The sequence below is a fragment of the Anabrus simplex genome, chromosome 4, assembly GCF_040414725.1.
Source record: "Anabrus simplex isolate iqAnaSimp1 chromosome 4, ASM4041472v1, whole genome shotgun sequence".
Classification (NCBI taxonomy): domain Eukaryota; kingdom Metazoa; phylum Arthropoda; class Insecta; order Orthoptera; family Tettigoniidae; genus Anabrus; species Anabrus simplex.
In genome coordinates, this window is record NC_090268.1 from 417794639 (window position 1) to 417820455 (window position 25817).

A 25817-nucleotide genomic window follows, 5' to 3' on the forward strand; every position below is an offset into this window, starting at 1 on the left:
ATGAAGCTGAACTTGTGACATGCAGTCATGTATAGTTGTTGTTAGGCAAGGTCTTGTAGGCATTTGTTTTTTCGGCTGAAGAGTGGAAAGCAATTTAACTGAAGTCTAAGAAATATAGTGTAGGACTTAATTTCAACAATTCAAAGTGGATATATAAATCTTAACAAAAAATTTGAATCATTAAAAAAGAATAAAACCAGATAAAAATATTTAAGAAAAAGGAAGAAAATTTTATAGAATTACAATGTGAGGCTCAACTCGAACAGCTTGCCGTGGTGAACGATAAATGTATGGGAGACGATAAATAGAGAAAAGGGTGGGGAGTAATGAGCGTTTATTAGAGGGTGGGAGGGAAAGGAAAAAGAGTGGGGGGAGGGAATATCTAAGGAGGATCATGGGGACATTTGGAAGGGGCAAGTAGCATGAGACAGTATTGTGTAAATTGTGAAAGACTGATCACTTACTTGTTGACTTGAGATTAGTTAAAATGGAGATGAGAAAATTGAAAAGGGCATTAGGCTTCTCAGAAATATCATTCAGGTTAAGGTTTGGATTGAAAAACTGGTCAAGGTGTATAAAACAGTTTTCAGTGATGTCTAGGAGAGGGCCTTTATTTAGAGTGCTGAGAATTTCAATATCCTAGTCTATTGTAGTGAAAATATGTTTTGTGTCATGTATATGTTGCCCCACTGCCGAAAATCTGTTGTATTTTATTGCATTAACGTGTCCAAAGTATCTAATTTTGAAGTTACGACCAGTTTGACCTATGTAAGAAGAGTTACAATTGTTGCATTTAGGTCAAAATTGTGCATAACACAAGTTCAGTTTCATAACGAGTTATCCTTCAAGTTTTCATCTTAGAACAAGTCCTTTAACTCGTTATTGACCTTTAATAAATGTCTTCGTATGTGAATGCAGCACAACAAGATTATACAAGACCTGCTTATGAACTTCAACTGGAATTGTTTCGGCACGGAATAGTGTTGTTATTTTTACTCTTTTGATTATGATCATTGTATTATGAACATCAACTGGAATTGCTTCGACACGAAATAGTGTTAATTATTCTACATACTCTTTTTGACTGTGATCGTTGTGTTGTGTGTTTCTAGAACTTTATGATTTAATTTTTGCTATGTCTTGCTAACTGGCTGATGATGACACTTCAAATGTATTGAAACCGGTCCCTAATGAACAGGTTGTAACTTCTATTTGGTTCAAGTTAATGACAGAGTATTGAAAAGGTTGATCCTTCCTTCTATTTAACATTATTATCAGTCGATCCATGAGTATCTCCAGCTCCCTGGCACTCGTTGTTATGATGTGAGTGTCGTCTGTGCACCTCAGGTTGCTGATCATTTTGTCTCCCACTCTAAAGCTGCCTTCCTATCCAACCAGCACCTTCCTCATGAAGTGTCAGAGTAAATGTTGTATAGTATAGGCGACAAAACGCATCCTTGCCTGACTCCTGCTTCGGTCTTAAAGGTGCTAGAGAATATTTCGTTGACCCATACTTAGTTAGTGTGAAGTGCCGTAATCAGGTATACCTGATGATCTGGAACTCCCATGTTCTAAAATATGTCCTACAAAGGCTCCCACTTCACGGAGTCAAATGCTTTCCTGTAGTCTATGGTTCATGAAACATCCAGCTCCGTCAAAAAAATGGATGTTGAATATTTGGACAGATACAATACTCTCTGCAGTCACAAAGCTGTTCCAACGGAAAAATGAAACTTAGATCAAGGAAGACCACAGAAACTCCCACTTGATAAATTATGGTCGCACTATCTTAGTTTCCCCTAGTTGACTCTGGATGAAAATTGAGAATGAGAGGGTTGATCCCAATCCTCACATTAATTATTGTGGTTCCCTTAATTGCCACCAATGATTATTGGATGACATTTTTCCTACACCTTCTTCATGTTAAAAAGATGCATGTATCTCATAACATTGTGATAAAACAGTAGCTACATACCTTGAGGTGTATCAGGAAAAACTGACAGATCCAATGTGAAGGGCTCTTCAACATTTTTGAAGACATCCTCATTAAACTGGGTTTCATTAAATGCAGTGCCTTTAATTAGACTGGTGTTGAGTCTGTCCAGGAAGAGCTGCCATCGTGGTAGGAAGTAATGAGACACAACTCCTAAACACACACAAATAATCATTCTTATTTTATCCCCAATTATTTTCAACAACATAATAATCCTGAGAATTTTTACAAGAAAACTTATCTAAAAACTAGAATGTCTTTACACAAGTGAATGTTTAGTTCTGAACTACAGTTTAGATAAAGTGGAAGTACCAGAAAGAAGAATCATGAGAAAAATCTTAAGTCCAATGAAAACAACAGAAATTAAGATGTAGTAAGTAAATACACCACCAAAAGATATAACAAAAACAATAAAAAAAAAGGGAATGCTATTTTTTGGCCATATCAATAGAATGGATGATAACAGATAGACAATATAGATATTCTAGTACCTTTGGGAGAAAAAGTCACCAACAAGCTGGATACAAGAGGTGAAGAAAGATTTAGAAATAAAATAAGAGAAGAAGAAATTACAGAAGGACAGATTTAAAAAAAGAAAGATTTACAAATGGAAGGATTCCAAGGAAGAATGAAAGGAAATGATGAAGGAATACTGGAAAGAATGGAAGAGGAAGCAACAGAAAGGAAGAATTGAAATTGGCATTAGGTTCCTAGCAGATCTCATTGTAAAGCGGCCTCAGCGGGCATATGGTGATTTGTTCATCGGATGGGGATGTTAAGCCTCAAGCACACCCCTAGATGCTATTCGACAGCAGTAGCCTATATCCCGGCACTGGGTTTCACCCCTCCCTCCCTACTGTCATAATCAAATAATTTTTTTCATCTCATTAACTCCTCTGATGAGGTTGACGTCAGAAAGGGCATCTGGTCGTTAAAACTTGCTATGAAGTTTCATCTCTCTTCATACCTGACCCCATAGAAAAACGGGGCAAGGTTTGGACACACACAATATGACCTTAGCTACTGCGGGCAGGCATTTTGATTTGATGCCGTCTAGACTGCCTGTACATCAATTTCAATATTCCATTTTACTCTACCGGATGCCAGAGAAATTTTGGCTGATCTATAGCTGAGTTTTAATTAATTTTGTTGGGTGAACACTAAATGTGGGTCACCAGCTATCTCTTACGTGCTAACATCGCACGACATGGAGTACCAAACAAATTTTTTTTTCCGTCCTTCAAAAATCCAACTACCTCTGCTGGGTTTGAACCCATGATCTTGGAATTTGAGGGCTGATGCTCTACCACTGATCCACAGAGGGAGCTCACAGCATTTAAAAAAATATAGAATAGAACTTCACAGGCTATACTGAACAAAGTCAGGAAGGGCATCCAGTTGTAAAAACTTACTACAAAGATTCATCTCATTTCATACTCAACCCCATAGAGAAAAGAGATAAGGGTTGGACACAGTTTTATTTATCTATTATGCAGTATTAATAAAAAATAACTTGGCCAGTCATTTTTCTCAGTCATTTGAGCAGTAGGCTTATCAAACAGCAAACCTAATCACTGCTTTCATTTCAATTATCATCATCTTGTGCTGCCAACTTCCCTGCTACCGGCGTTGTCATCAACCCAAATGGCGTCATCTTCACTGCCATCGAGAACATTCCAGGTTCTGGTCTTTTTGAAACTTTTCTAAAAGTATTGTCCCTGAATATAGGAGTCCAAACAGTGAGAATCTATTTGCAAATGGTTTCTAGAGATGGTCTCTGTATTTTTACGCATACCCTCAATAGAGGTGAGCTGCATTTTACCACATATCAACCTTCCTGCCATTCCTAAATCTCTGGCAGTAATGGAAATCGAACTTGGGTCCCCAAGAACGCCAGCTAATTGAGCTAACCGTTCCACTGGTAGACATTCTTAACTACAAAACACAGACATATTGCATGACAGATCCACAAACAGAAACTTTACATTGTAGAGATGCACACGCTGCAATGGACAAGTTTTAGTGAAAAATAGAAGGGTATGTATAGGTACTCTAAGGCAGAAAGAGGTTCCAAGAAGGACATTCCAGGAATCATTAATGAACAAGGGGAGTGTGTACGTGAGGATCTTCAAAAGGCAAAAGTATTCAGTCAGCAGTATGTAAAGATTGTTGGTTACAAGGATAATGTTCAGAGAAAGGAGGAGACTAATGGTAAAGAAGTATTAAAATTTACATATAATAACAATGACATTTACAATTAGATACAAAAATGGAATTAGAAAAGTGGCTGGAAATGATATGATTTCTGGGGATATACTAAAGACAATGGGTTGGGATATAGTACCATATCTGAAGTACTTATTTGATTATTGTTTGCATGAAGGAGCTATACCAAATGAATGGAGAGTTGCTCTAGTTGCCCCTGTGTATAAAGGAAAGGGTGATACACATAAAGCTGAAAATTATAGGCCAGTAAGTTTGACATGCATTGAATGTAAGCTTTGGGAAGGCATTCTTTCTGATTATATTAGACATGTTTGCAAAATTAAAAACTGGTTTGATAGAAGGAAGTTTGGGTTTAGGAAAGGTTATTCCACTAAAGCTCAACTTGTAGGATTGCAGCAAGATATAGCAGATATCTTGGATTCAGGAGGTCAAATGGACTGTATCGCGATTGACCTACCTAAGGCATTTGATAGGGTGGATCATGGGACACTACTGGCAAAAATGAGTGCAACTGGACTAGACAAAAGATTGACTGAATGGGATGCTATATTTCTAGCAAATAGATCTCAGAGAATTAGAGTAGGTGAAGCTTTATCTGACCCTGTAATAATTAAGAGGGGGAATTCCTCGAGGCAGTATTATTGGACCTTTATGTTTTCTTGTATATATAAATGATATGAGAAAAGAAGTGGAATCAGAGATAAGGCTTTGTGCATATGATGTTATTCTGTATAGAGTAATAAATAAGTTACAAGATTGTGAGCAACTGCAACATGACCTCGATAATGTTGTAATATGGACAGTAGGCAATGGTATGATGATAAACGGGGTTAAAAGTCAGGTTGTGAGTTTCATAAATAGGAAAAGTCCTCTCAGTTTTAATTACTGTGTTGATGGGGTGAAAGTTCCTTTTGAGGATCATTGTAAGTACCTAGGTGTTTATATAAGAAAATATCTTCATAGGGGTAATCACATAAATATGATTGTAAATAAAGGGTACAGATCTCTGCACATGGTTATGAGGGTATTTAGGGATTGTAGTAAGAATGTAATGGAAAGGGCATATAAGTCTCTGGTAAGACCCCAACTAGAGTATGGTTCCAGTGTATGGGACCCTCACTAGGATTACTTGATTCAAGAACTGGAAAAATCCAAAGAAAAGCAGCTCAATTTGTTCTGGTTGATTTCTGACAAAAGAGTAGCATGACAAAAATGTTGCAAAATTTGGACTGGGGAGACTTAGGAGAAAGAAAACGAGCTGCTCGACCTTCCGAGCTGTCACTGGAGAGATGGCATGGAATGACATTAGTAGACGAATAAGTTTGAGTGGTGTCTTTAAAAGTAGGAAAGATCACAATATTGTCCCCTTCAAATTTGGCCTGCAATAAACATTTTATTGTGTGTTAAAATAAGAGGCTATTATTTCATTAGTACAGGTGAAATTATTCCTGTCCTGTGTTACGAAGACGTGTTCGCATGCATGGAACTGGTTTTTACCAGCCGAGAGCGAAGTATTGATTTTTCAATCAACCAGTCAGCTGTATCACATGACCCAGTGGGAACTCTCAACGCCAAGGTAAGGTGCATTACGTGTGTCGAATATTCTATGGTTCATTCCACATTAAGAAAACAGTATTGCTTAAACGGCTCTGCGCAACACTATCACGGGGTAACAGCGGCACATAAATCTGTGAAATTCAATATTTAACTTCAAGATAACAAGCGGAATACACTAAGCTGCATATTATTTGTATGAACTAAAGGGGATGGGGAGTTTACAGGGGCTATTTTTGGTTTGTACAGAATCAGAGGTTAACTACGGCACATAAAAAACCTTAGTATTGAAGCGTAAGGTAAATCGGCGGAGAAAATTTACAAATAATAATTTTTATGGGCCTGAAGGGTGAAGATGCATTTAATTGCTTTTAATAAATTTCCCCAGATGGGCTGAGTGGCTCAGACTGTTGAGGTGTTGGCTTTCTGACTCCAACCAGGCAGGTTCAATCCTGGCTCAGTCCGGTGGTATTTGAAGGTGCTCAAATACGTTAGCCGCGTATCAGTAGATTTACTGGCACGTATAAAAACTCCTGCCAAACTAAATTCTAGCACCTCGGCATCTCCAAAATCCGTAAAAGTAGTTAATGGGATGTAAAGCAGCAATTATTATTAAATTTTCGCAGGCAACGCGGGGTTCTACTGTGCTGTCGTATTGCTTAACAAAATACAATAGTAAAAATTAAATGCAGTCTTAAAGAAAACAGCGATAATTAAAATGCGCTTAAGAAAGGGCAGCTAAATAACAAAACCGAGCACAAACAAAACACATGGCAAATTTTTGTATCGGTACAAGTTATGTCATGACTTATCGCTGCACACCACAGCATCAACATCTTCAGTAACAACTTCAGTATAGTACGAAAATAATAGAACACACACAAATACTGTGTAATATACAACCAAAGTAAAATATCTGCCATTAGACAACAACTTTATGGTACTCACTGAATTTTACTTCCAATACGCCAGCGTGCTAGGTACCAACTGATGAGCCCACCCTAGCACACGAGGGCGAAACGCTGGCAACCAAGAATGAGCTAGCTGGAAAATTTATAATGTCCAATAACGGACCATTTATATTGGTATTATAAATTTGCTCATTCAGGAAAAATATTTCAGATTCCCTATGGGAATCAACATCTATATCATCTGATGGCCAAGCAGGCATCAATTTTTAGTGATGAGACAAAGTCTCTTAGTGGATTGGCACTGCCGGTGGCTCCAGTTAGCCTACGCAGTGGCCTCCACGGTATGCACTAGCCAGCGTATTGGTAGGTGTGCTAGGTACCAACTGATGAGCCCACCCTAGCACACGAGGGTGAAACGCTGGCAACCAAGAATGAGCTAGCTGGAAAATTTATAATGTCCAATAATGGACCATTTATATTGGTATTATAAATTTGCTCATTCAGGACAAATATTTCAGATTCCCTATGGGAATCAACATCTATATCATCTGATGGCCAAGCAGGCATCAATTTTTAGTGATGAGACAAAGTCTCTTAGTGCATTGGCACTGCCGGTGGCTCCAGTTAGCCTACGCAGTGGCCTCCACGGTATGCACTAGCCAGCGTATTGGTAGGTGTGCTAGGTACCAACTGATGAGCCCACCCTAGCACACGAGGGCGAAACGCTGGCAACCAAGAATGAGCTAGCTGGAAAATTTATAATGTCCAGTAACGGACCATTTATATTGGTATTATTTCCCTTTCTTTTCGTACTGGAAACCCATGTCTCTCAACAAACGATACAAAGTTGTTATTTCAAACTTGGGAAGGTCTTTATCATTATTCACAGACTGTAGGACTTGCTGCAAGGTTGGAGGTTGGTTTCTAAGGAAAAAATCGTGCACCTTATGCCTTACACCACTGCAAACAAAATCATCGAACTTGACTGACCTGCTGTCTTTTCGTGGTGCTTTACATGCTCTTGTTTTAATCAGAGAAGCCAAAGGTCCTAAAGTGGCTGCTGATCACGCTTTATAAACAGTCCTCTCAGAAATGCCTGTTGTTTCAGCAGTTTCTTTAACCACCCACCTCAGACTTTTATCTGGATTCTTTCGAGAAAGGTAATTAAGTACGTTAAGCACAGTTTGCTTTTGTTTCTTCCTAAGTATCTCTCCCTGCTTAATTTTATTGGCGTTCTCACCCATAACGCAAATAAATCACTATTAATGATCACTATTAATGTTGAAAGAAAGAAATCACACACATAGGCTAATCACATAACACTCACTCAACAGAATACTATTAGGCCTCTACACTAATATAAAGGCTGAAAAACACTTGCAACAAATAAATACCATAAACGACATCTCTACAAAAGAAATCACGGTATTAATGTTAAAAGAAAGAAATCACACAAGTAGGCTAATTAATCACATAACACTCCCTCAGCACAAGACAAGTATGCACTGATATAAAGGCCAGAAAACAGACGCAACAAATTAATATTGTAGATGACTCTACAAAAGACCACAGTATTAATGTCAAAGAAAGAAATCACACACATAGGCTTATCTCATAACTATCACTCAACACAAGAGAAAAACGCACTGATTTACAGCCTAAAAACACACATGCAAAAAAGAAACATTGTACATGACTTCACTACAGAAGTGAGCTGCTCGCGGTTCACAGATGCTTGTACCAGAGCAACACAGAAAGAAAATGAAGCGAGGCAACGAAGCGATGGCTGTTCCCACCATTGTACTTCCTCCCTACGAATGTATTTATAAAAAATAAAATGTTATATAGTTATTTTAATCTCTCATGGGAAAAAATGCCTCATCCTTTTTATCTATCTTTCATAATACATTACAAAGTACAGTATACTATCCCTTAAACACGAGGAATTATGGGTGTCTCAGAGGGGGTATGTTCACTCGTTGTAGGTCCGTAAGAGTAATACTGTTTTCTTAACGTGGAATGAGCCATAGTATGAGTACTTTCGAGAATTGTAGTAACCTATCAGGTGCAAGATGACGGCCAATATGGAGACACACCCAACTTAAGGAACGCTTATATACTCAAGTTTTCCGAAGAAACTCTCTCTTCTACTTGGATTTTTACGATGCAGGCACTATGTCACTTTGATAATTGGACTCTGTAATACTTCAGTACTGCAGCATTATAAATCTACTACCCTCCTACAGTATAACAGTCAAGGAGTCTAGCAGATTTTCGTGAGCTAAGTTACGTACTGTTCTTCTATAAAATTTGACGTGTTGTGTGTGGAACATCTAATAATTTTTTTTGTCAGTTTCAGTCTTCACCGTACCAGAAGAAAGAAGAGGACCGCAACGTGTTCACTGGATTTCGCTGAGATGTTTCAACTACTTGAAGAGGAAACCTACATTATTTCTGGTCTGGACTTGACTGCTGTGATGGTGAACTAAAATGTAGGCAACATCTGACGTGGGGAGATAATGACGGAAGCAGATGACCAGCAACATGTGAGACAGTATTTCCAGATCATCGGCGGAGATCCAGTTTCATCATACATTTAAGTACCAATTTATAACGTTTTACCTGTTCATCTTTGTAGAAATAATGCTTACTTATTCTTTAGTGGTAGTATTTCTATTAGATTTGCGTAATTAGCTGATATTTTCATTCTTCTTTCATGGGAAATGGTAGAGTTGTCACGTTGTGTATGAGTGAATTATTGGATTCTGTTAGAGTAGCTAGACTGTGTGTGTGTGTGTGTCTTCTATGATTACTCTAAATGTCCCAACTAATAGTTCAGTGTTATTTAAAAATCAATGTCCTCATCGATAAATGATAATTTAATTTTGAAATTATTTTAAAACATGGAAGCCATGTGGGACAGATACACGGCATATTTGTTACGTCAGATTTCAATGTAAAATTTTCTTCTTATTTATCTTTCAGGATTTCATGCGTGTTAGTGTAAACTGGTTTATTGTTGAACTCAGATTTACGTGAGGTTAATATCCAGCACGTCTAATAATAATAATAATAATAATAATAATAATAATAATAATAATAATAATAATAATAATAAAAATTCCAGCTTCAGTTAAACCAAAGATTAAGGGTCGTGAATTTAAATATTGCTGGATCTTGTTGTAAGATGTTAATATGTGCTCAATTAAGTTGAATATGAGCCTGGAACATGGCAGAATCCCGACGGATCATTTACTCTATTTATTGAATTATTGAATTTATTTTAAGAATATATGTTTGATGAAACATAACTTCTTCAAATGTGGAGCACGTGTTGACTGATGAGTGTAGATTTAAAGTAATAATAAACGTCGTGACTCATGAACCATGAATTCGGATGCTAATGTTTGACCTTGCCCCAGCCACAAATAAACTGTAAGAATCATGTTTGAGACGTGCTTATTTGTAGTCAACAATTCTTCCAAATATCAACCACTGATATTGTTATGACCAACGTTGTGAAAACTTCATCATCTCTGACTAAGTGATCACTCAGATTTTTATCACATTTCAGAGAGAGTCGTAAGTGGATTTTTGACTGATACCGTCATCGTGAGATTCCTTGGGCAGATGGTAAAAATCAAAATCTAACATTCAAAGTCTAGAATTTGTTGTAAATAATGTAAATAATATTCATGTGTCTCTGAGTGAATGTTGAGTGTATGCTGTAGTGATTTTCATTGACTTGTGATATTTTTGAAATGTGGTTTTGACCTGGCCACGTGTTCATCATGTTGGGCCCAGGTTATCATCATCGTTGTTTGAGATATGATTTATTGGAAGTTAAACGTTTAGTGAATTAAAAAAAAATTAAGTTGAGGCAAGATCAAGGTACCCAACACCAATGAATAAGTGTGGATTATTTCAATCATGTGGACAAAGTTCCCCCTTATTGTAAAGTTTGTAATGTTAATTTTTCAAGGCATCAGATGCTAAGAGTTAACATGTGTCGTTCAGTCAAGTATTGAAGGAAGTTTCATGGAAATAATTACTATGAGAGTATAATTTAATGAATATAAGTCTGATAGAGACATGTTTAACTAATATTTCTTACAAATAATTTTTAAAGTATAGTACAATGGATTTCATGCTTGATCGATGAGATAATGAAATTTAAGCTTATCCACAAATAGGACGACATGATTAAATATTTTCTGAGAAATTTTTGTAAAGTAATGATGCCATGATTTATTTCATTTACTTGAAGAATTTAAAGTTTCATTTTGAAAGAGTAGATGTTATCACGAATGAACCTGATAATTTAAAATAACCTAGGATGACTTAGGATCATTTACGAGCCAGACAGCTCAGTGGAATTTAAGTTTCTGCAACCTGTAAATAATTACGACATTATTAGGAGAAGGTCCTCCCAACATAAATTTTTTATTTTGTTTCTTTAAGCCAGAAGTAGACTAATGTCAGTCTGTTATAATTTCAGTATAATTTACCGTAACTTCGAAAGGTTGGAGAACAATAATGCTGTATCAAAGGAAACTGGCAGAGAAGATTTTGATTTCAAATTTCCATCAAGATTATTATTATTTGTTAAATGTGTTATCAAGTGCTAGTTTACGAATAAATGTCAAAACCTGTTGTTAAAATCTTTTTTTTTTTTTTTTTTTTTTTTTGTCATTGTCGCCAGCCCTATCTTTCCTGCCTTTAAAAAGTAAGCGAAGCCAGACAGCGAACGGTCCACCCTTGGGACTCTCGCTCTCCAGCTGAGCAGACCGGGAATAATGGGGACAATATGAAGATAAAGTTGGAATTCAAGAGGACTAATTGGGGCAAATATTCGTTTATAGGAAGGGGAGTTAGGGATTGGAATAACTTACCAATGGAGATGTTCAATAAATATCCAATTTCTTTGAAATCATTTAATAAAAGGCTGGGAAAACAACAGATAGGGGATCTGCCACCTGGACAACTGTACTAAATGCAGATCAGTACTGATTGATTGAAACCAACCAACCAACCAATAGGGTCAATTTTAAAGATAAGATGCACAATGAATACATCAGGGGTAGTCTCAATGCAGCCCCAGCCACAGATAAACTGTAAGAATCATGTTTGAGATGGTGTAGACACATGATGCACAGAACTGATGATTGCACTGTGAAGAAATGCTTATCCATTCCTACAAGGAAAAGAGAATGAGGGAGATCTGCAACCACTGGCTGACGAATGTCCATTGGGACATGATGAAGTTAGCTCTCACTGAAGAAGATGCACTACAAAGGAATAAATGGTGCCTTGATACTAAGAAAATGCAACCCCATATGGCACGCAAAAGCAAGAAAAAAGAAGAAAAAGAGGAATTTTAACACATTGGTTACGGGACCCTAGAATTCTCGTAGTTTCTCGACTGACCATACGAGACGGGCTACGAGAATTCTTGTTTTCATGGACCTCGTGTTTCCTTGATCGCTGCTACAATCTGGTGGTGAAATTAAAAGGTTTAAATGTTGTAGTCATTGAATAAATAATATAAGGCAACTATTGCTCCATCATCGTCTTTTCTTTAAACCTTCATAACAAAATAAAATATGAAATCTCAAGCTATTCCTTGGAGCTTCAGTGCAGCTGTCAACATGGCGCGGCGCATGCAGTTGCTAACAGATATGAATATTTGTGATGGATTATGTACAGACCGTTATCAGATGTACCTAGAGACAGTGAATTAGATATTTCTAGTATGTGAGTGATTCTGCCAGTGCTTTTGGTTCTTCTACATATGGGACTGTCGTCAGGATTATTTGATTTGAGAACTGAAAAAAATCCAAAGAAAAGCAGCTCAATTTGTTCTGGGTGATTTCTGATAGAAGAGTAGCGTTACAAAAATGTTGCAAGTTTGGGTGGGAAGACTTGGGAAAAGAAGATGAGCTGCTCGACTAAGTGGTATGTATTTACAATTCTTGTTTTTATTATCCACTCAATTCAATACAAGAAATGTAAATACTAGTAGTAAGTTCAATACGGGTAAAAACATAAAATTGGTTTTATGCAATAAGTGGCATGTTCCGAGCTGTCAGCGGAGAAATGGCGTGGAATGACATTAGTAGAAGAATAAGTTTGAGCGGTGTCTTTAAAAGTAGGAAAGATCACAATATAAAGATAAAGTTGGATTTCAAGAGAACAAATTGGGGCAAATATTTATTTATAGGAAGGGGAGTTATGGACTGGAATAACTTACCAAGGGAGATGTTCGATAAATTTCCAATTTCTTTGAAATCATTTAAGAACAGGCTAGGAAAACAACAGATAGGGAATCTGCCACCTGGGCGACTGCCCTAAATGCAGATCAGTATTGATTGTATATCGTTCATATTTATTCCATGTCAATTCATGGACAACAATCTCATGTGTTAGAATACTGCAGTGACTCAGATGCACACACGTTGAGTACAGATAACACTATGTACTAGGTATATAGTAGATACACTCAGCAGATTCTAAAAAAAATCAGTCCGTAATTTCAAAGTTTGAGGTCGATATCTAGTTGCGTTACATGTGTTTGAGTGCAGCAGTGTAAATTTGTTCTTACATGCTTGAACTATCCGGTCAAGAGGGGGTAGCAGCCTCTATACAGACCCAGTCACCAATGTGTTAAATAATCATAGTAAAATCCTTGCTATTCTCATTCCTTGTGTTTGATCAAATAAAATAGTTAACTAATGATTAAACTCTCTTCTCACCTGACCACTGTTTAACTGCATAATCTCTTATTTCTCCACGAGGACCCCATAGAGTGATTTGATTACGAGCATTATACTCGTATAATTCCTTTTCCTAGGACAAAATATTACTTTATTTTTCACTCACTGATAACACTGGTAATTACAAAGCCAAATTATGCTGAATGAAGAATTAACCCTAGAAGTGGCAAGTGTCGATGAATGGACGGTTTGCCCATTTCTGTAGCGGCAGAGTCGATTCTTCAACGCATTTTCATTTCTTCGTTTAGTAGCACTATTCCACTAACAGATGGTGTGACATGTCTTTTCTTGTGATCCTAGAAGTTTACAGATGCTTCTTACTCATTTTCATCATAGAAACAATCTCCTTGTATATGTTTCCTTGGAAACAAAAGTGCAACTTGCTGCTAAACAAACCAAACCATCATGTAATGGCACTGTACTTGTTATCACTACTGCTCTTATTTTGAGGCTGTAATTTTATGTATTGGCGGGTTAAAAGTGCACTTTTGTTGTTGTTATTTCCGTCTACAACATTTTTATTTTAGTTAGCTTGTAATGTATGTCGCATAGCTGCTGTAATAATATTTATTACAACAAGTTTGTGCACCCATGTAGGTTATAGGTCTAACATGGCTCATATACGGAAAACTATATTTTCTTATCAATCAAACAAATATTATCGCATAGACTTGAAACTTTCACACCATTATGTATATACACATGTAGATCATTTTGTATATCTTGGAATCTGTGTTTTCGTGTTTCATCTCATATTTTACGTTGTTAAGATTTTGACATTGCTAATGAAATAATAATTCCACCATTTTCAAGTCTCATCTTCTTTTCTTATGAAGTCTCACAGAAAAGTTAATGTTACGATCTGAATCTGTGGTTTATTAGCTTTCCAATGATATTGTAATGGTCACAGCGTCCGCCATGTCAACAGGCAGTGGGCCCGGCCCGGCACCGTATAGACCCACCCCTTATGGTTCAGCTGCACCAATCACTAACAGCTTAAGTGCTAGGCCAGCCTCACTCGTTTCTGCTCGCGGTCCCGTAGCAGAGGAGTATGGAAATGACTCCGCGATTAATCTGGAGTGTTCCATCTCGCGATGTTCCTGGATCCGTCCAGCATCTGGACAATTCTAGAAGAGCCAGCGCAGGTATATAAGAAAGGAACGACCTGCCTGGAGTGAGGGAGAGTTAGACCAAGTTAGAAGTCGGTGTGGTTCAGTTGTGAGTGACTGCCAGTGTAGTGAAGTATGTGAACTGCCGTGATTATCGGACTAGTGTGCTACAGTGCAGACTGTCGGCGAAGGAGAGAACGTGTAGCCGTGCGACGCGGGACCTTGTGTGTGAGTGTAAAACTGTGTAGTGTGAGAACAAGTGAGAAACGAAGGGAGAGAGAGCGCACGACCTGCGTTTGTGTTATGATTAACAGTTGTGTGCAGTCTTGTATAGTTTAGTGCGTAGCTAATAAATCTTAGCATTGAAGCTACTAGTCTAGTGTTAAGTGATCATACTACCCTTTAAAGATAAAAATTTCATTGTTCCGTATTGAAATTATTAACATTAAAAATTAAATAATTGAAGTTCAACCAATTCAATACATAAAAGAAAGAAATGTAGTAATTACATTCTTATTTAAATGGGACCGGTTTCGACCCTAGTCCAGGTCATCGTCAGCCGTAAAAACAAGTAGGCGAAATCACACAATGTTTATGAATATTGGAGAAATGGGTCAGTTTCACACTCTGTCAGGCACAAAGTCACAACACTATCTTTCTTTTATGTATTGAATTGGTTGAACTTCAATTATTTAATTTTTAATGTCATACTACCCTGCCAACTCGTTACAACTGGTGTCAGAATCGGGATCGACTGGTAGCAGTAATTTCGTACCTAGGAATTGCTAGTGAATCGTAAAATAGATAGCAAACAGTTTCAGGCTCTCCTCAGTAAGTTCACCGAACTCTCATCCAAACAGGACGAAGTCAAGAGCGAACTGAAACTGGACTTAAATGAACTTAAGGGTGGACAAGGTAAATTAGAACATGAAATGCGCTCTCTCGAAAGAAAATTAAAGAGTGACATTATGCAGAACGTACAGGAACTGGTTGAAAAACAAATCAAAGAAATACCGCAGGTTGTGGAGTCAGGGATTCGAAACCTGAAAGAAGAAGTAAGTGCCCTGCGTACGCGAGTGACAGCCAAGGAGACTCGTGCTTGGGCCACCTGCAGCGTCAGCGCCGGTAAAGTAAAACCCCGCGCTTCGACGGGACAACATCTCGGCGGACCTTCTGGGCCCAATTCGAGACCGTGTGCGAGCACAACGGTTGGACATCGGAGGAAAGGGCCGTGTACCTAATTGCCAGACTGCAAGGACCAGCAGCGGAAGTACTACACAGCCTTCAGCCAGTTGCCACTTACGACGAGATTGATAGAGCGCTCGACACCCGATACTGTGACCACCAGCTGGCAGCCGCCTACTGAGTCCAGCTAAAGAAGACGATCCAGCGCGCTAATGAGACGCTGAAAGAATTCACGCAAGATGTGGAGCAGCTAGCCCACAAGGCTCGGGATGGGCTGCCTCTGGACCACATTCAGCGGGAGGCAGCCTATACATTCATTGATGGGCTCCGCGACGCTGAGATCGGTCAAAAGCTGATGCTCAGCGGGGAGCATGACCTCAGAGAGGCCCTGACGTTAGCACTGAGAGTGAAGGCAGTGAAGGGAACAACGGCACCGTCACCAAGAATACGAGCCATGAGAAGCGAGGATGTGCCGGAGACCCACACCGTTACAGGAGAACGTCACACGCCGCCGCTGAGACGTCGACGCACCAAGGAGATCACCTGTTGGAATTGCGGCAAGCGTGGCCACCTGTGGAGGAACTGCCGTATGGAGGCAGTCCCTGATCAGGGAAACGAGTAAGGGCCGACAAGGAGAGGGGCTCGTCGGCACCGTCACTACCGTCCCCTCGTTTCACGCTAAATGTGGTCACCGAGCGGAGCGACGACAGCTTGATCGCCGACGGGTGGCTCGGAGACAGGCCTCAGGAGACACCATCCCTGTCTTGAAGGAGGCACTACTTCAACTGATGCAGGGACAACGACGCCTAGGAGTCTGGGCCTTCATCGCTGCCATCACGGATGAGGTCATCCGTCATCAGCCGTCTTGCCAGCTGTGTGACACCTGCACGGTGAGCCGGGGTCCACGCACCAGGAGTAGGGGCCAAATGATGCAGTACAACGTTGGAGCACCATTCGAGAGGATCGCCATTGATGTCGCTGGACCATTCCCCAAATCTGACGCCGGGAACCGTTACCTACTCCTGGCTATGGACTACTTCACAAAGTGACCACAGGTCTACGCCATTCCGAAACAAGAGGCATCGACAGTGGCCGACGTCTTGGTCAATAACTTCTTCTGTCGATTCGGTGTCCCGAGGGAACTTCATAGTGACTAAGGCAGAAACTTTGAGTCCAGGTTGATGCAGGAGGTTCTGCAATGCTTAGGAGTGCGGAAGACATGTACGACGCCTCTCCACCCTCAGTCAGATGGTATGGTGGAGCGTTTTGTGAAAACTGTCGAAGAGCACCTCAGGAAGGTGGTTTCGGCGCACCAGAAGGACTGGGACGAGAATGTCCTCTTCTTCTTGATGGCCTATAGAGCGTCCACCCATGAGACGACGGGCATGACACCTGCGAACATGGTCATCTAAGGGTAGCCAGCGACCGGATGAAAGCCCGCTACGACATGCTCGCGAACTCTGCGGGTTTCCAAGAAGGTGACAGAGTTGTAACGTTCCAGACGTTACAGTGTGATTATGTTAATTTTATTATGTGTAATTAATTCAGGAAGTTAACGTCATGATATTTATTTTGGTATGTAATTGTATTATAATTCATGTTTAATCATTTGCTCACTATCATTTCATTACTTTGTAACTACGACTTGTAAACGAGGGCTGAATATCCTAATATTCACTTAGATTCTTGCGACAGTTGGTTAAAATTAACTTGCAGTAGATTTCAGTTATCTTGCCACATCACCGAGGAGGAAGGGAGGACAAACTTAGACACCAAGTTCTGAGAAAAGCGAGCACGTGTTCACGCGTCCTAACGTAAGCTACCGTATTTCGACCAGAATTATTCGAACTGATCAACGCCTATATTTTCAAAGGAGCGTCATGTTGCCATGGATACTGATTGAAAGGACGAATAGAAGAACAGTTGATATCTTGTGTGGGACCCATCTACTCTAAAATCTAGAGTGGGGAGAGAAGTGTCATCTGATTGGACCACGTGTAGCGGCCTGTAATTAGCGCGAGAGAAAGTTATAAAAGGGCGTGTTGGAGCTCCTGGAGGAGCTCTCTACAACGTCTTATTCGCTTCTGCGAGTCTCTCTACATTATTCTACGATCTTCTACGAGGCTTCTACTTGATTTTCTACTTGATTCTGCGTCTCGATACTTAGAAATTCTGAATGAGGGGTGTATAGCCACTCTCATGAGGAAGTACGTACAGCACGGCTACAAGACCGGTTTGAACCAGTCTAAGTCAATAGATAGTTTTAATCTAGATAGAAATGAAACTTCAGAGAACATTTCAGTAAAGTTGGAAGGATTCTTAATTGAGTATCCTCTCCATATAACCCAAGGTGGTTCTTCTAACTGTGACATAGGGCTTATCTCCAATCTATGGGATAAAGCATAATAGGGAGTGTTAGTTTTGAAGTCATCTTCCAATTAGTGGTGGGTGCAATTTGTAAGGCAGGAATGGTACTGAGCTGCAGATGAAGAGATATCAAAGACGACCGGTGATGTTCCAGCTACAAGGAGGGAAGCTTTCCAAGGACCAGCAGAACAAGACGACATGGTGAGCAAGCGAGTTAAAGATATTGCAAGTTTTCGCGAAGTAGAGTCATTCAATTTTTTATTAAATTCATTTTCTAATTTAAATTCAGTTCTCGTTAAACCGTCGTCATTTATATTAAATATAATAAATAGTATTTTTCTAGTTTACTTTAATCAATTTGCCTTAATTAGCCTTTTAATTTCTAATTCTCCTGCTTAATGATTAGTGTACTATCACCTCACCCCTGTGATAAGAGTCTATCCAAGCTTGAATATAAATTTTATCTTTAAGTCCTCAACTTAAAGATTGGCGCCCTTTGCTTGCTTGGTTGCATTTCTCATTTGATGATGGTTCTCCGAGCGGGGAAGTCACATAAATGCCGCTCCAACGTGTGGCGAGAAAATCATTAAGTACGGAGCAGTTAATGACAGTAACGATATCAGAATTCGTATTATGGGCAAAATTTGGATATCCACGTTTCATTAAGAGTGTTTGATTGTGGGAAGGGTCATGGCTGATCAGACGAAAGAGGAGAGGATGTTGCGCAGTGGACGGGCGATAAAAGGCAATAACGTATTGAGTTCAGAGGAAGAGTTGTGTAGTCTTGTAGAGGAAATTGAAGATAGAAGTGTAAGTAGTATGGAGAGTGAAGGCAAACAGAAAGAAGTCAGTATGGAGTCAGATGATAGTAGGATGGGGGGCGAAGCGGAAGTCAACACTAACAATGAAAGTAATAATAATGATCAGTTAATGAGAATGATGCAGTTAATGTTAAGTAAGATAGAGGACAGTAAAACTGAAATTAAAAGAGAATTAGAACAAACTAAAGCTGAGCTTAAAGGTGAATTAGAACAAACTAACACTAAAATTGAGAATATTAAATATGAACTTAAAGAACAGTTAGAGCAAACTAAAGCTGAATTAAGCAGGGAGATGAGGGAAAATAAGGAGGAAGCGAATCGGAGAATGGACGAACACAGTAGGCAGTTACGCGATCTGGTGGTAAAAAATGAACATTTTAATAAGCGATTAGAGGACCAGAAAAGTGAATATGAACGGCGAGGGAAAAAGGTAGAAGAAAAGTTTGTGGAACAGAGAAGTGAATTCCTGGAATTAATGGGGAAGGAAAACAACTCTACTAGGGAGGAAGTAATGAGGCAGGTCACTAGTATTGATAAGAGAGTTGAGACTCAAAGAGGGGAAATACGGGTATTTAAAGACCACGTCCAACAAGAGATTGACACGGTAAAGCTTAGAATAGAAGATGAGACCCGGGCAAGTGAAGAAAGGTTTGCGATAGCTGAAGAGAATAAGATTGAAATTAGGACATTGAAAGAGAAGCAGGTTAATTTGGAGAGAGAAATTGATAGGAGAGACAGAGATGTAGAATGCCGGATGGAGAAAGCAGAAAATAAGTTAAAACAGGTGGCAAAGGATAAACAGGTTTTCACGGGAAGGCACTGTCTAGGAAATAACTACATTAGGGAAATTGAACTACCTAAATTTAATGGGAAACAAACGAACCCGCTAGATTTCCTTAAGATGATTGAAAAACGATTTGAAAAGCGTCTAGAGGAAGGGTCTATGGACTGGGAAGACGTTATGGAAAATATTGACCATGCTTTTGTAGGAGAAACTCGGTCTTGGTTCATGGTATATAGGCAGACGATGACGAACCTGAAAGAATTCAGAAATAAATTTAGAGAGAAATTCTGGAATGAAGCGATACAAGCTAGGGAGAGAGAAAGGGTGGTATTTGGGAGGTACAAACAGCATGAGGGAGTTACTATGACCGAGTACTTCCTGGCACATGTCATGATTTGTCAGAACTTAGATGGTATAACCGAGGGGTCTGATGTAGTAAGACTACTTTTGAGACATTTTCCGGACAGGGTGAGAGAAGCGGCCTGTATGCAAAAAGTTGGAACTATTCAGGAGATGGAGAACCTACTAGGCAGTTTTGATGCTTTAGGTAACCTTAGGAGTAGAACGGAGAATATTCAGAACTTTAGTCATCACAACGGAATGAGACATAACGGTAGTACACAGAATCACGAAACTCGCAATCAGTTCAGACCTCAGCAGAACAGCAGGAGAGGAGCATCTGAATATAGGACAGGAAATTCCCAACGGAGGCCAGAGCAATGTACTAATGAGTCCAACGTCAATACACAAAGGGAACCTTTAAACTAACGAGAGGCTGTAATGTTAGGTCAGAATTCCAGCCTAGTAAGAAGGTAGCGTAGTGTCTTGCCATGAAAGTGTTACCATATGACCTCGATGTTAGAGATGATTTGTTGTATGAACCCGAGCAGAATAATGGAGATTCAAGTAATAAAGTAGTCAATCCCGTGGTTAAATTGAAAGTTTGGGGGGCGTGGGTTAAAGTTTTGATTGATTCTGGTAGCCAAATATCATGTATTAGTTCTCAGTGGTATGAGTCATTAGTGAAACAGGGTATTCAGTTGGAGGAAATGCCTGTTAAGTCTACTTTCATCATTACGGCTGTTGGAAAGAGGTCTAAGCAAATTTGTAAACAAGTAGCTGTCCCGATCTGTATTAATAATTTTATTAGCGTTCAGATATGTTTGGTAATTCCGCATTTAATATTTGATCTTATCTTGGGATCTGACTGGTTAACGTTAAAATTGGCTCAGTTAAATTACAATGATCTAGTGCTAAATTTGAGGTGGAATAATGAGGATATTAAGGTCAAGTTTGAGGAGGAAATTCAGAGGAAAACGGAAGTTAGTACAGTGTGGAGAATGAAAGAGGTTTCTAAAGTAAATGAAGAGGCTAGTGAGGGCCTGAAGTTGTGTCAGTTGTGGATTCATGAGGATAAAATATGTGGCTTGAAAGAAGCCGTAAGTAGAAATGAGTTGAATGAAGTCCAGAAGGACAAGTTATTTGAAGTGTTATGTGAACACGTGGAGATTTTCTCCGAGAAACCTGGTGTTACCCATCTGTATGAACATTCTTTTTCTGTGCTGGATAAGACTCCATTCAGCGGACCGCGATATCCGATGCCACACAAATATGCAAAAGCCGTAGAGGATCAAATTCAAGCTATGTTAGCAGACGATGTGATTGAATTATCAAACAGTCAATATGTTAATCCCTTAATTGTTGTGCCTAAGTCTGATGGATCAATACGTTTGTGTATTGATGGCAGGGAGATGAACCGACGTATTGGTGCTGATCAGTTGAGATCACAAACCATTGAAGAGTTGATACAGAATTTTCAGGGTAAGAGTTGGTTTTCTACGTTAGATCCTAGGAGTAGTTTTTGGCAGATACCTTTAAGATCAGAAGATAGGCCTCTTACTGCTTTCAGCTATAAGCATAGTTTGTACCAATTTAGGCGTGTTCCTTTTGGGACCCGTACGAGTTCGGCAGCTCTTATTCGCGCACTTAGTATTGCCTTGGGAGATGATACTGGAGATTATGCTACTATTTATATCGATGATTTGGTTATAGGATCTAGTACCTTTGAAGAGCACTTGGACCACTTGGAGAGGGTTTTTTCTAAATTAGAGTATGCTGGTTTTACTCTGAAACTTGACAAATGTGTTTTTAGTAGACGAGAGGTGACTTTTTTGGGGCACCGTGTATCGGCAATGGGAGTGACGCCTGAGAGCACAAGAATTGAAAAAATATTGAATACTACGACACCTAGAAATATTAAGGAGCTCAGATCGTATAGTGGTGTATGTAATTTTTTCAGACGATTTGTAGTGAGATTTGGTAACTTACTAGAGCCTCAGAATGAACTAGTGAGAGTGTTAGGTTTGCCTGAGGAACCACCTCGTAATGCTGAATTTTACGTCCGACTGGCACGGGAGAACCTGATTAAATCTGGAGATAAACGTAAAAGGCAACAGAAACGTAAGGTACGGGATAACTTTGAAGTAGGTGATATGGTTTTGGTGAGAGTTCCCATGTTGTCAAATAGTGAGGATAAGGTAACGAAGAAATTTTTTCTTTTATATCAAGGCCCGTATAAAGTACATAGAAAACTTGGACCCTGTGCTTACAAGTTAGCGGAGGGCGAGAGCGTAATGAATGGTTCATATAACATTAGTAGTTTAAGGAGATACCTGTCGTGTGAGGTGGCTGAACCGGATTGTGAGATATAGGTCAGTAACTCGGGGAAGTTGCCACTTGTTATGTCAGACTACGAGCGGTATGTGTTTACGTCTCAATCGTGGTGGTATTTCCTAGTTGTGTTTGTAAACAAGGAAAGTGTTTGTGTGGCGGTAGATTTACGCGTTCATTGACGATAGATCATCTGTTTTCCGTATGTGAGGCCATGAAATTTTATATATTTGTTTTCTGAGATGTTACATAAGGCTAATTAAAGCTGATGACGGCAAGTAATTAATTTTCCCGTATGTGCATTTCTAACTTGCAATAATTTTACCGTGAGCTTAAATCACGTGTGTATTTGTGTGAAGTGTATTACATCCTGCTTCAAGATAAGGTTGAAACATTCGAAAGAGTGATAAAAGTGTAAATTGTTTGTATCATATGTTTTCCATTTTTTTTATGTAAAAGATTGGAAGAGAACGTGTTACTGCTATCTAGCAAAGAATGTCGGAAAGATGGGGAAAAAGGACAAAAAGACACTCGGCAGAGTTTGTAATCTGAATTGTATATATTATGTTATATTCTCTAGGATAATCTTGTTTTTTTTTTTTACAAAAGTGAAAAGTTGCTTATGATGGGCATAATTTAGCATCTAAACCTCAAGATGAACTGAAATAACAGACAGTCGCAATGGGAAGCAGTCTAAGAGAGATATGGAAAGAGTGAGATATAATTAATTGTATGAAAATAATGTCGCTCGTTATGGGCAGGTAATAGAGGTATTTCAAGTCAATGTGGGAGTAAGTGTGTGAGTTCTCAACTCATGTGATATTTGTTAAGAACTCATGGGGGCGTATGTAACGTTCCAGACGTTACAGTGTGATTATGTTAATTTTATTATGTGTAATTAATTCAGGAAGTTAACGTCATGATATTTATTTTGGTATGTAATTGTATTATAATTCATGTTTAATCATTTGCTCACTATCATTTCATTACTTTGTAACTACGACTTGTAAACGAGGGCTGAATATCCTAATATTCACTTAGATTCTTGCGACAGTTGGTTAAAATTAACTTGCAGTAGATTTCAGTTATCTTGCCACATCACCGAGGAGGAAGGGAGGACAAACTTAGACACCAAGTTCTGAGAAAAGCGAGCACGTGTTCACGCGTCCTAACGTAAGCTACCGTATTTCGACCAGAATTATTCGAACTGATCAACGCCTATATTTTCAAAGGAGCGTCATGTTGCCATGGATACTGATTGAAAGGACGAATAGAAGAACAGTTGATATCTTGTGTGGGACCCATCTACTCTAAAATCTAGAGTGGGGAGAGAAGTGTCATCTGATTGGACCACGTGTAGCGGCCTGTAATTAGCGCGAGAGAAAGTTATAAAAGGGCGTGTTGGAGCTCCTGGAGGAGCTCTCTACAACGTCTTATTCGCTTCTGCGAGTCTCTCTACATTATTCTACGATCTTCTACGAGGCTTCTACTTGATTTTCTACTTGATTCTGCGTCTCGATACTTAGAAATTCTGAATGAGGGGTGTATAGCCACTCTCATGAGGAAGTACGTACAGCACGGCTACAAGACCGGTTTGAACCAGTCTAAGTCAATAGATAGTTTTAATCTAGATAGAAATGAAACTTCAGAGAACATTTCAGTAAAGTTGGAAGGATTCTTAATTGAGTATCCTCTCCATATAACCCAAGGTGGTTCTTCTAACTGTGACATAGGGCTTATCTCCAATCTATGGGATAAAGCATAATAGGGAGTGTTAGTTTTGAAGTCATCTTCCAATTAGTGGTGGGTGCAATTTGTAAGGCAGGAATGGTACTGAGCTGCAGATGAAGAGATATCAAAGACGACCGGTGATGTTCCAGCTACAAGGAGGGAAGCTTTCCAAGGACCAGCAGAACAAGACGACATGGTGAGCAAGCGAGTTAAAGATATTGCAAGTTTTCGCGAAGTAGAGTCATTCAATTTTTTATTAAATTCATTTTCTAATTTAAATTCAGTTCTCGTTAAACCGTCGTCATTTATATTAAATATAATAAATAGTATTTTTCTAGTTTACTTTAATCAATTTGCCTTAATTAGCCTTTTAATTTCTAATTCTCCTGCTTAATGATTAGTGTACTATCACCTCACCCCTGTGATAAGAGTCTGTCCAAGCTTGAATATAAATTTTATCTTTAAGTCCTCAACTTAAAGATTGGCGCCCTTTGCTTGCTTGGTTGCATTTCTCATTTGATGATGGTTCTCCGAGCGGGGAAGTCACAGAGTGTGGCTGTACCGTCCGGTGCAGACGAAAGGGAAGTCACCGAAACTACAGCCACAATGGGAAGGCCCACATACAATCGTCACCAGGATCAACGACGTCGTCTACTGGATCCGGCGACCTCCCCGAGGGAAGATGATGGTTGTTCACCTGGAATGCTTGGCACCGTATCGTGGAGCAGCTTGGGACGAGCAGCCTTGAGGAGGGGGCAGTGTAATGGTCACAGCGTCCGCCATGTCAACTGGCAGTGGGCTCAGCCCGGCACCGTATAGACCCACCCCTTATGGTTCAGCTGCGCCAATCACTAGCAGCTTAAGTGCTAGGCCAGCCTCACTCGCTTCTGCTCGCGGTCCCGTAGCAGAGGAGTATGGAAATGACTCCGCGATTAATCTGGAGTGTTCTATCTCGCGATGTTCCTGGATCCGTCCAGCATCCGGATGATTCTAGAAGAGCCAGCGCACGTATATAAGAAAGGAACGACCTGCCTGGAGTGAAGGAGAGTTAGACCGAGTTAGAAGCCGGTGTGGTTCAGTCGTGAGCGACTGCCAGTGTAGTGAAGTATGTGAACTGCCGTGATTATCGGACTAGTGTGCTACAGTGCGGACTGCCGGCGAAGGAGAGAACGTGTAGCCGTGCGACGCGGGACCTTGTGTGTGAGTGTAAAACTGTGTAGTGTGAAAACAAGTGAGAAACGAAGGGAGAGAGAGTGCACGAACTGTGTAAGTTTGTGTTATGAGTAACAGTTGTGTGTAGTCTTGTATAGTTTAGTGCGTAGCTAATAAATCTTAGTATTGAAGCTACCAGTCTAGTGTTAAATGATCATACTACCCCGCCAACTCGTTACAATATACAAGAATGCCATGGAGCGTCGTTCAAAATAGGATGAAAATAAAAATCCACTTCGTAGGTAAATATCACACAAAATAGCTGCCGGTACAGAATTTAACATTGCCAGTTCTAGGGTTAAATAAAGAAACTTACATCCCAACAAAAATGAAACTTTCAGCAACATTCTTACCAACGGAGTAGTGCCCTTCGCTTTTGCACTATTTAGCCAGGTTCCCAAAAGAAAGTCTTTATTTGATGCCAGCAGTAATTCCAAATCTTCCAACAAACTCAAATACTTGGATGCGTAATCTCTGGAAG

General features: G+C 39.5%; 1 protein-coding gene across 9 annotated transcripts in view; it reads right to left on the reverse strand.

Moving 5' to 3' along the window:
- Naglu (N-acetyl-alpha-glucosaminidase) overlaps positions 1-25817 on the reverse strand; it is a 306046-nt gene that overhangs the window by 42530 nt on the left and 237699 nt on the right. For 8 of the 9 annotated variants that reach the window (XM_067145901.2, XM_067145900.2, XM_067145906.2 and 5 more), the window contains 3 exons: positions 25690-25810; positions 13437-13530; positions 1976-2146 (listed from right to left, as the gene is read on the reverse strand). In XM_067145901.2, the coding sequence (XP_067002002.2) occupies positions 1976-2146; positions 13437-13530; positions 25690-25810 (386 nt within the window). The remainder of the gene's footprint in view (positions 1-1975; positions 2147-13436; positions 13531-25689; positions 25811-25817) is intronic. The other variant, XR_010859862.2, reaches the window with a different exon arrangement.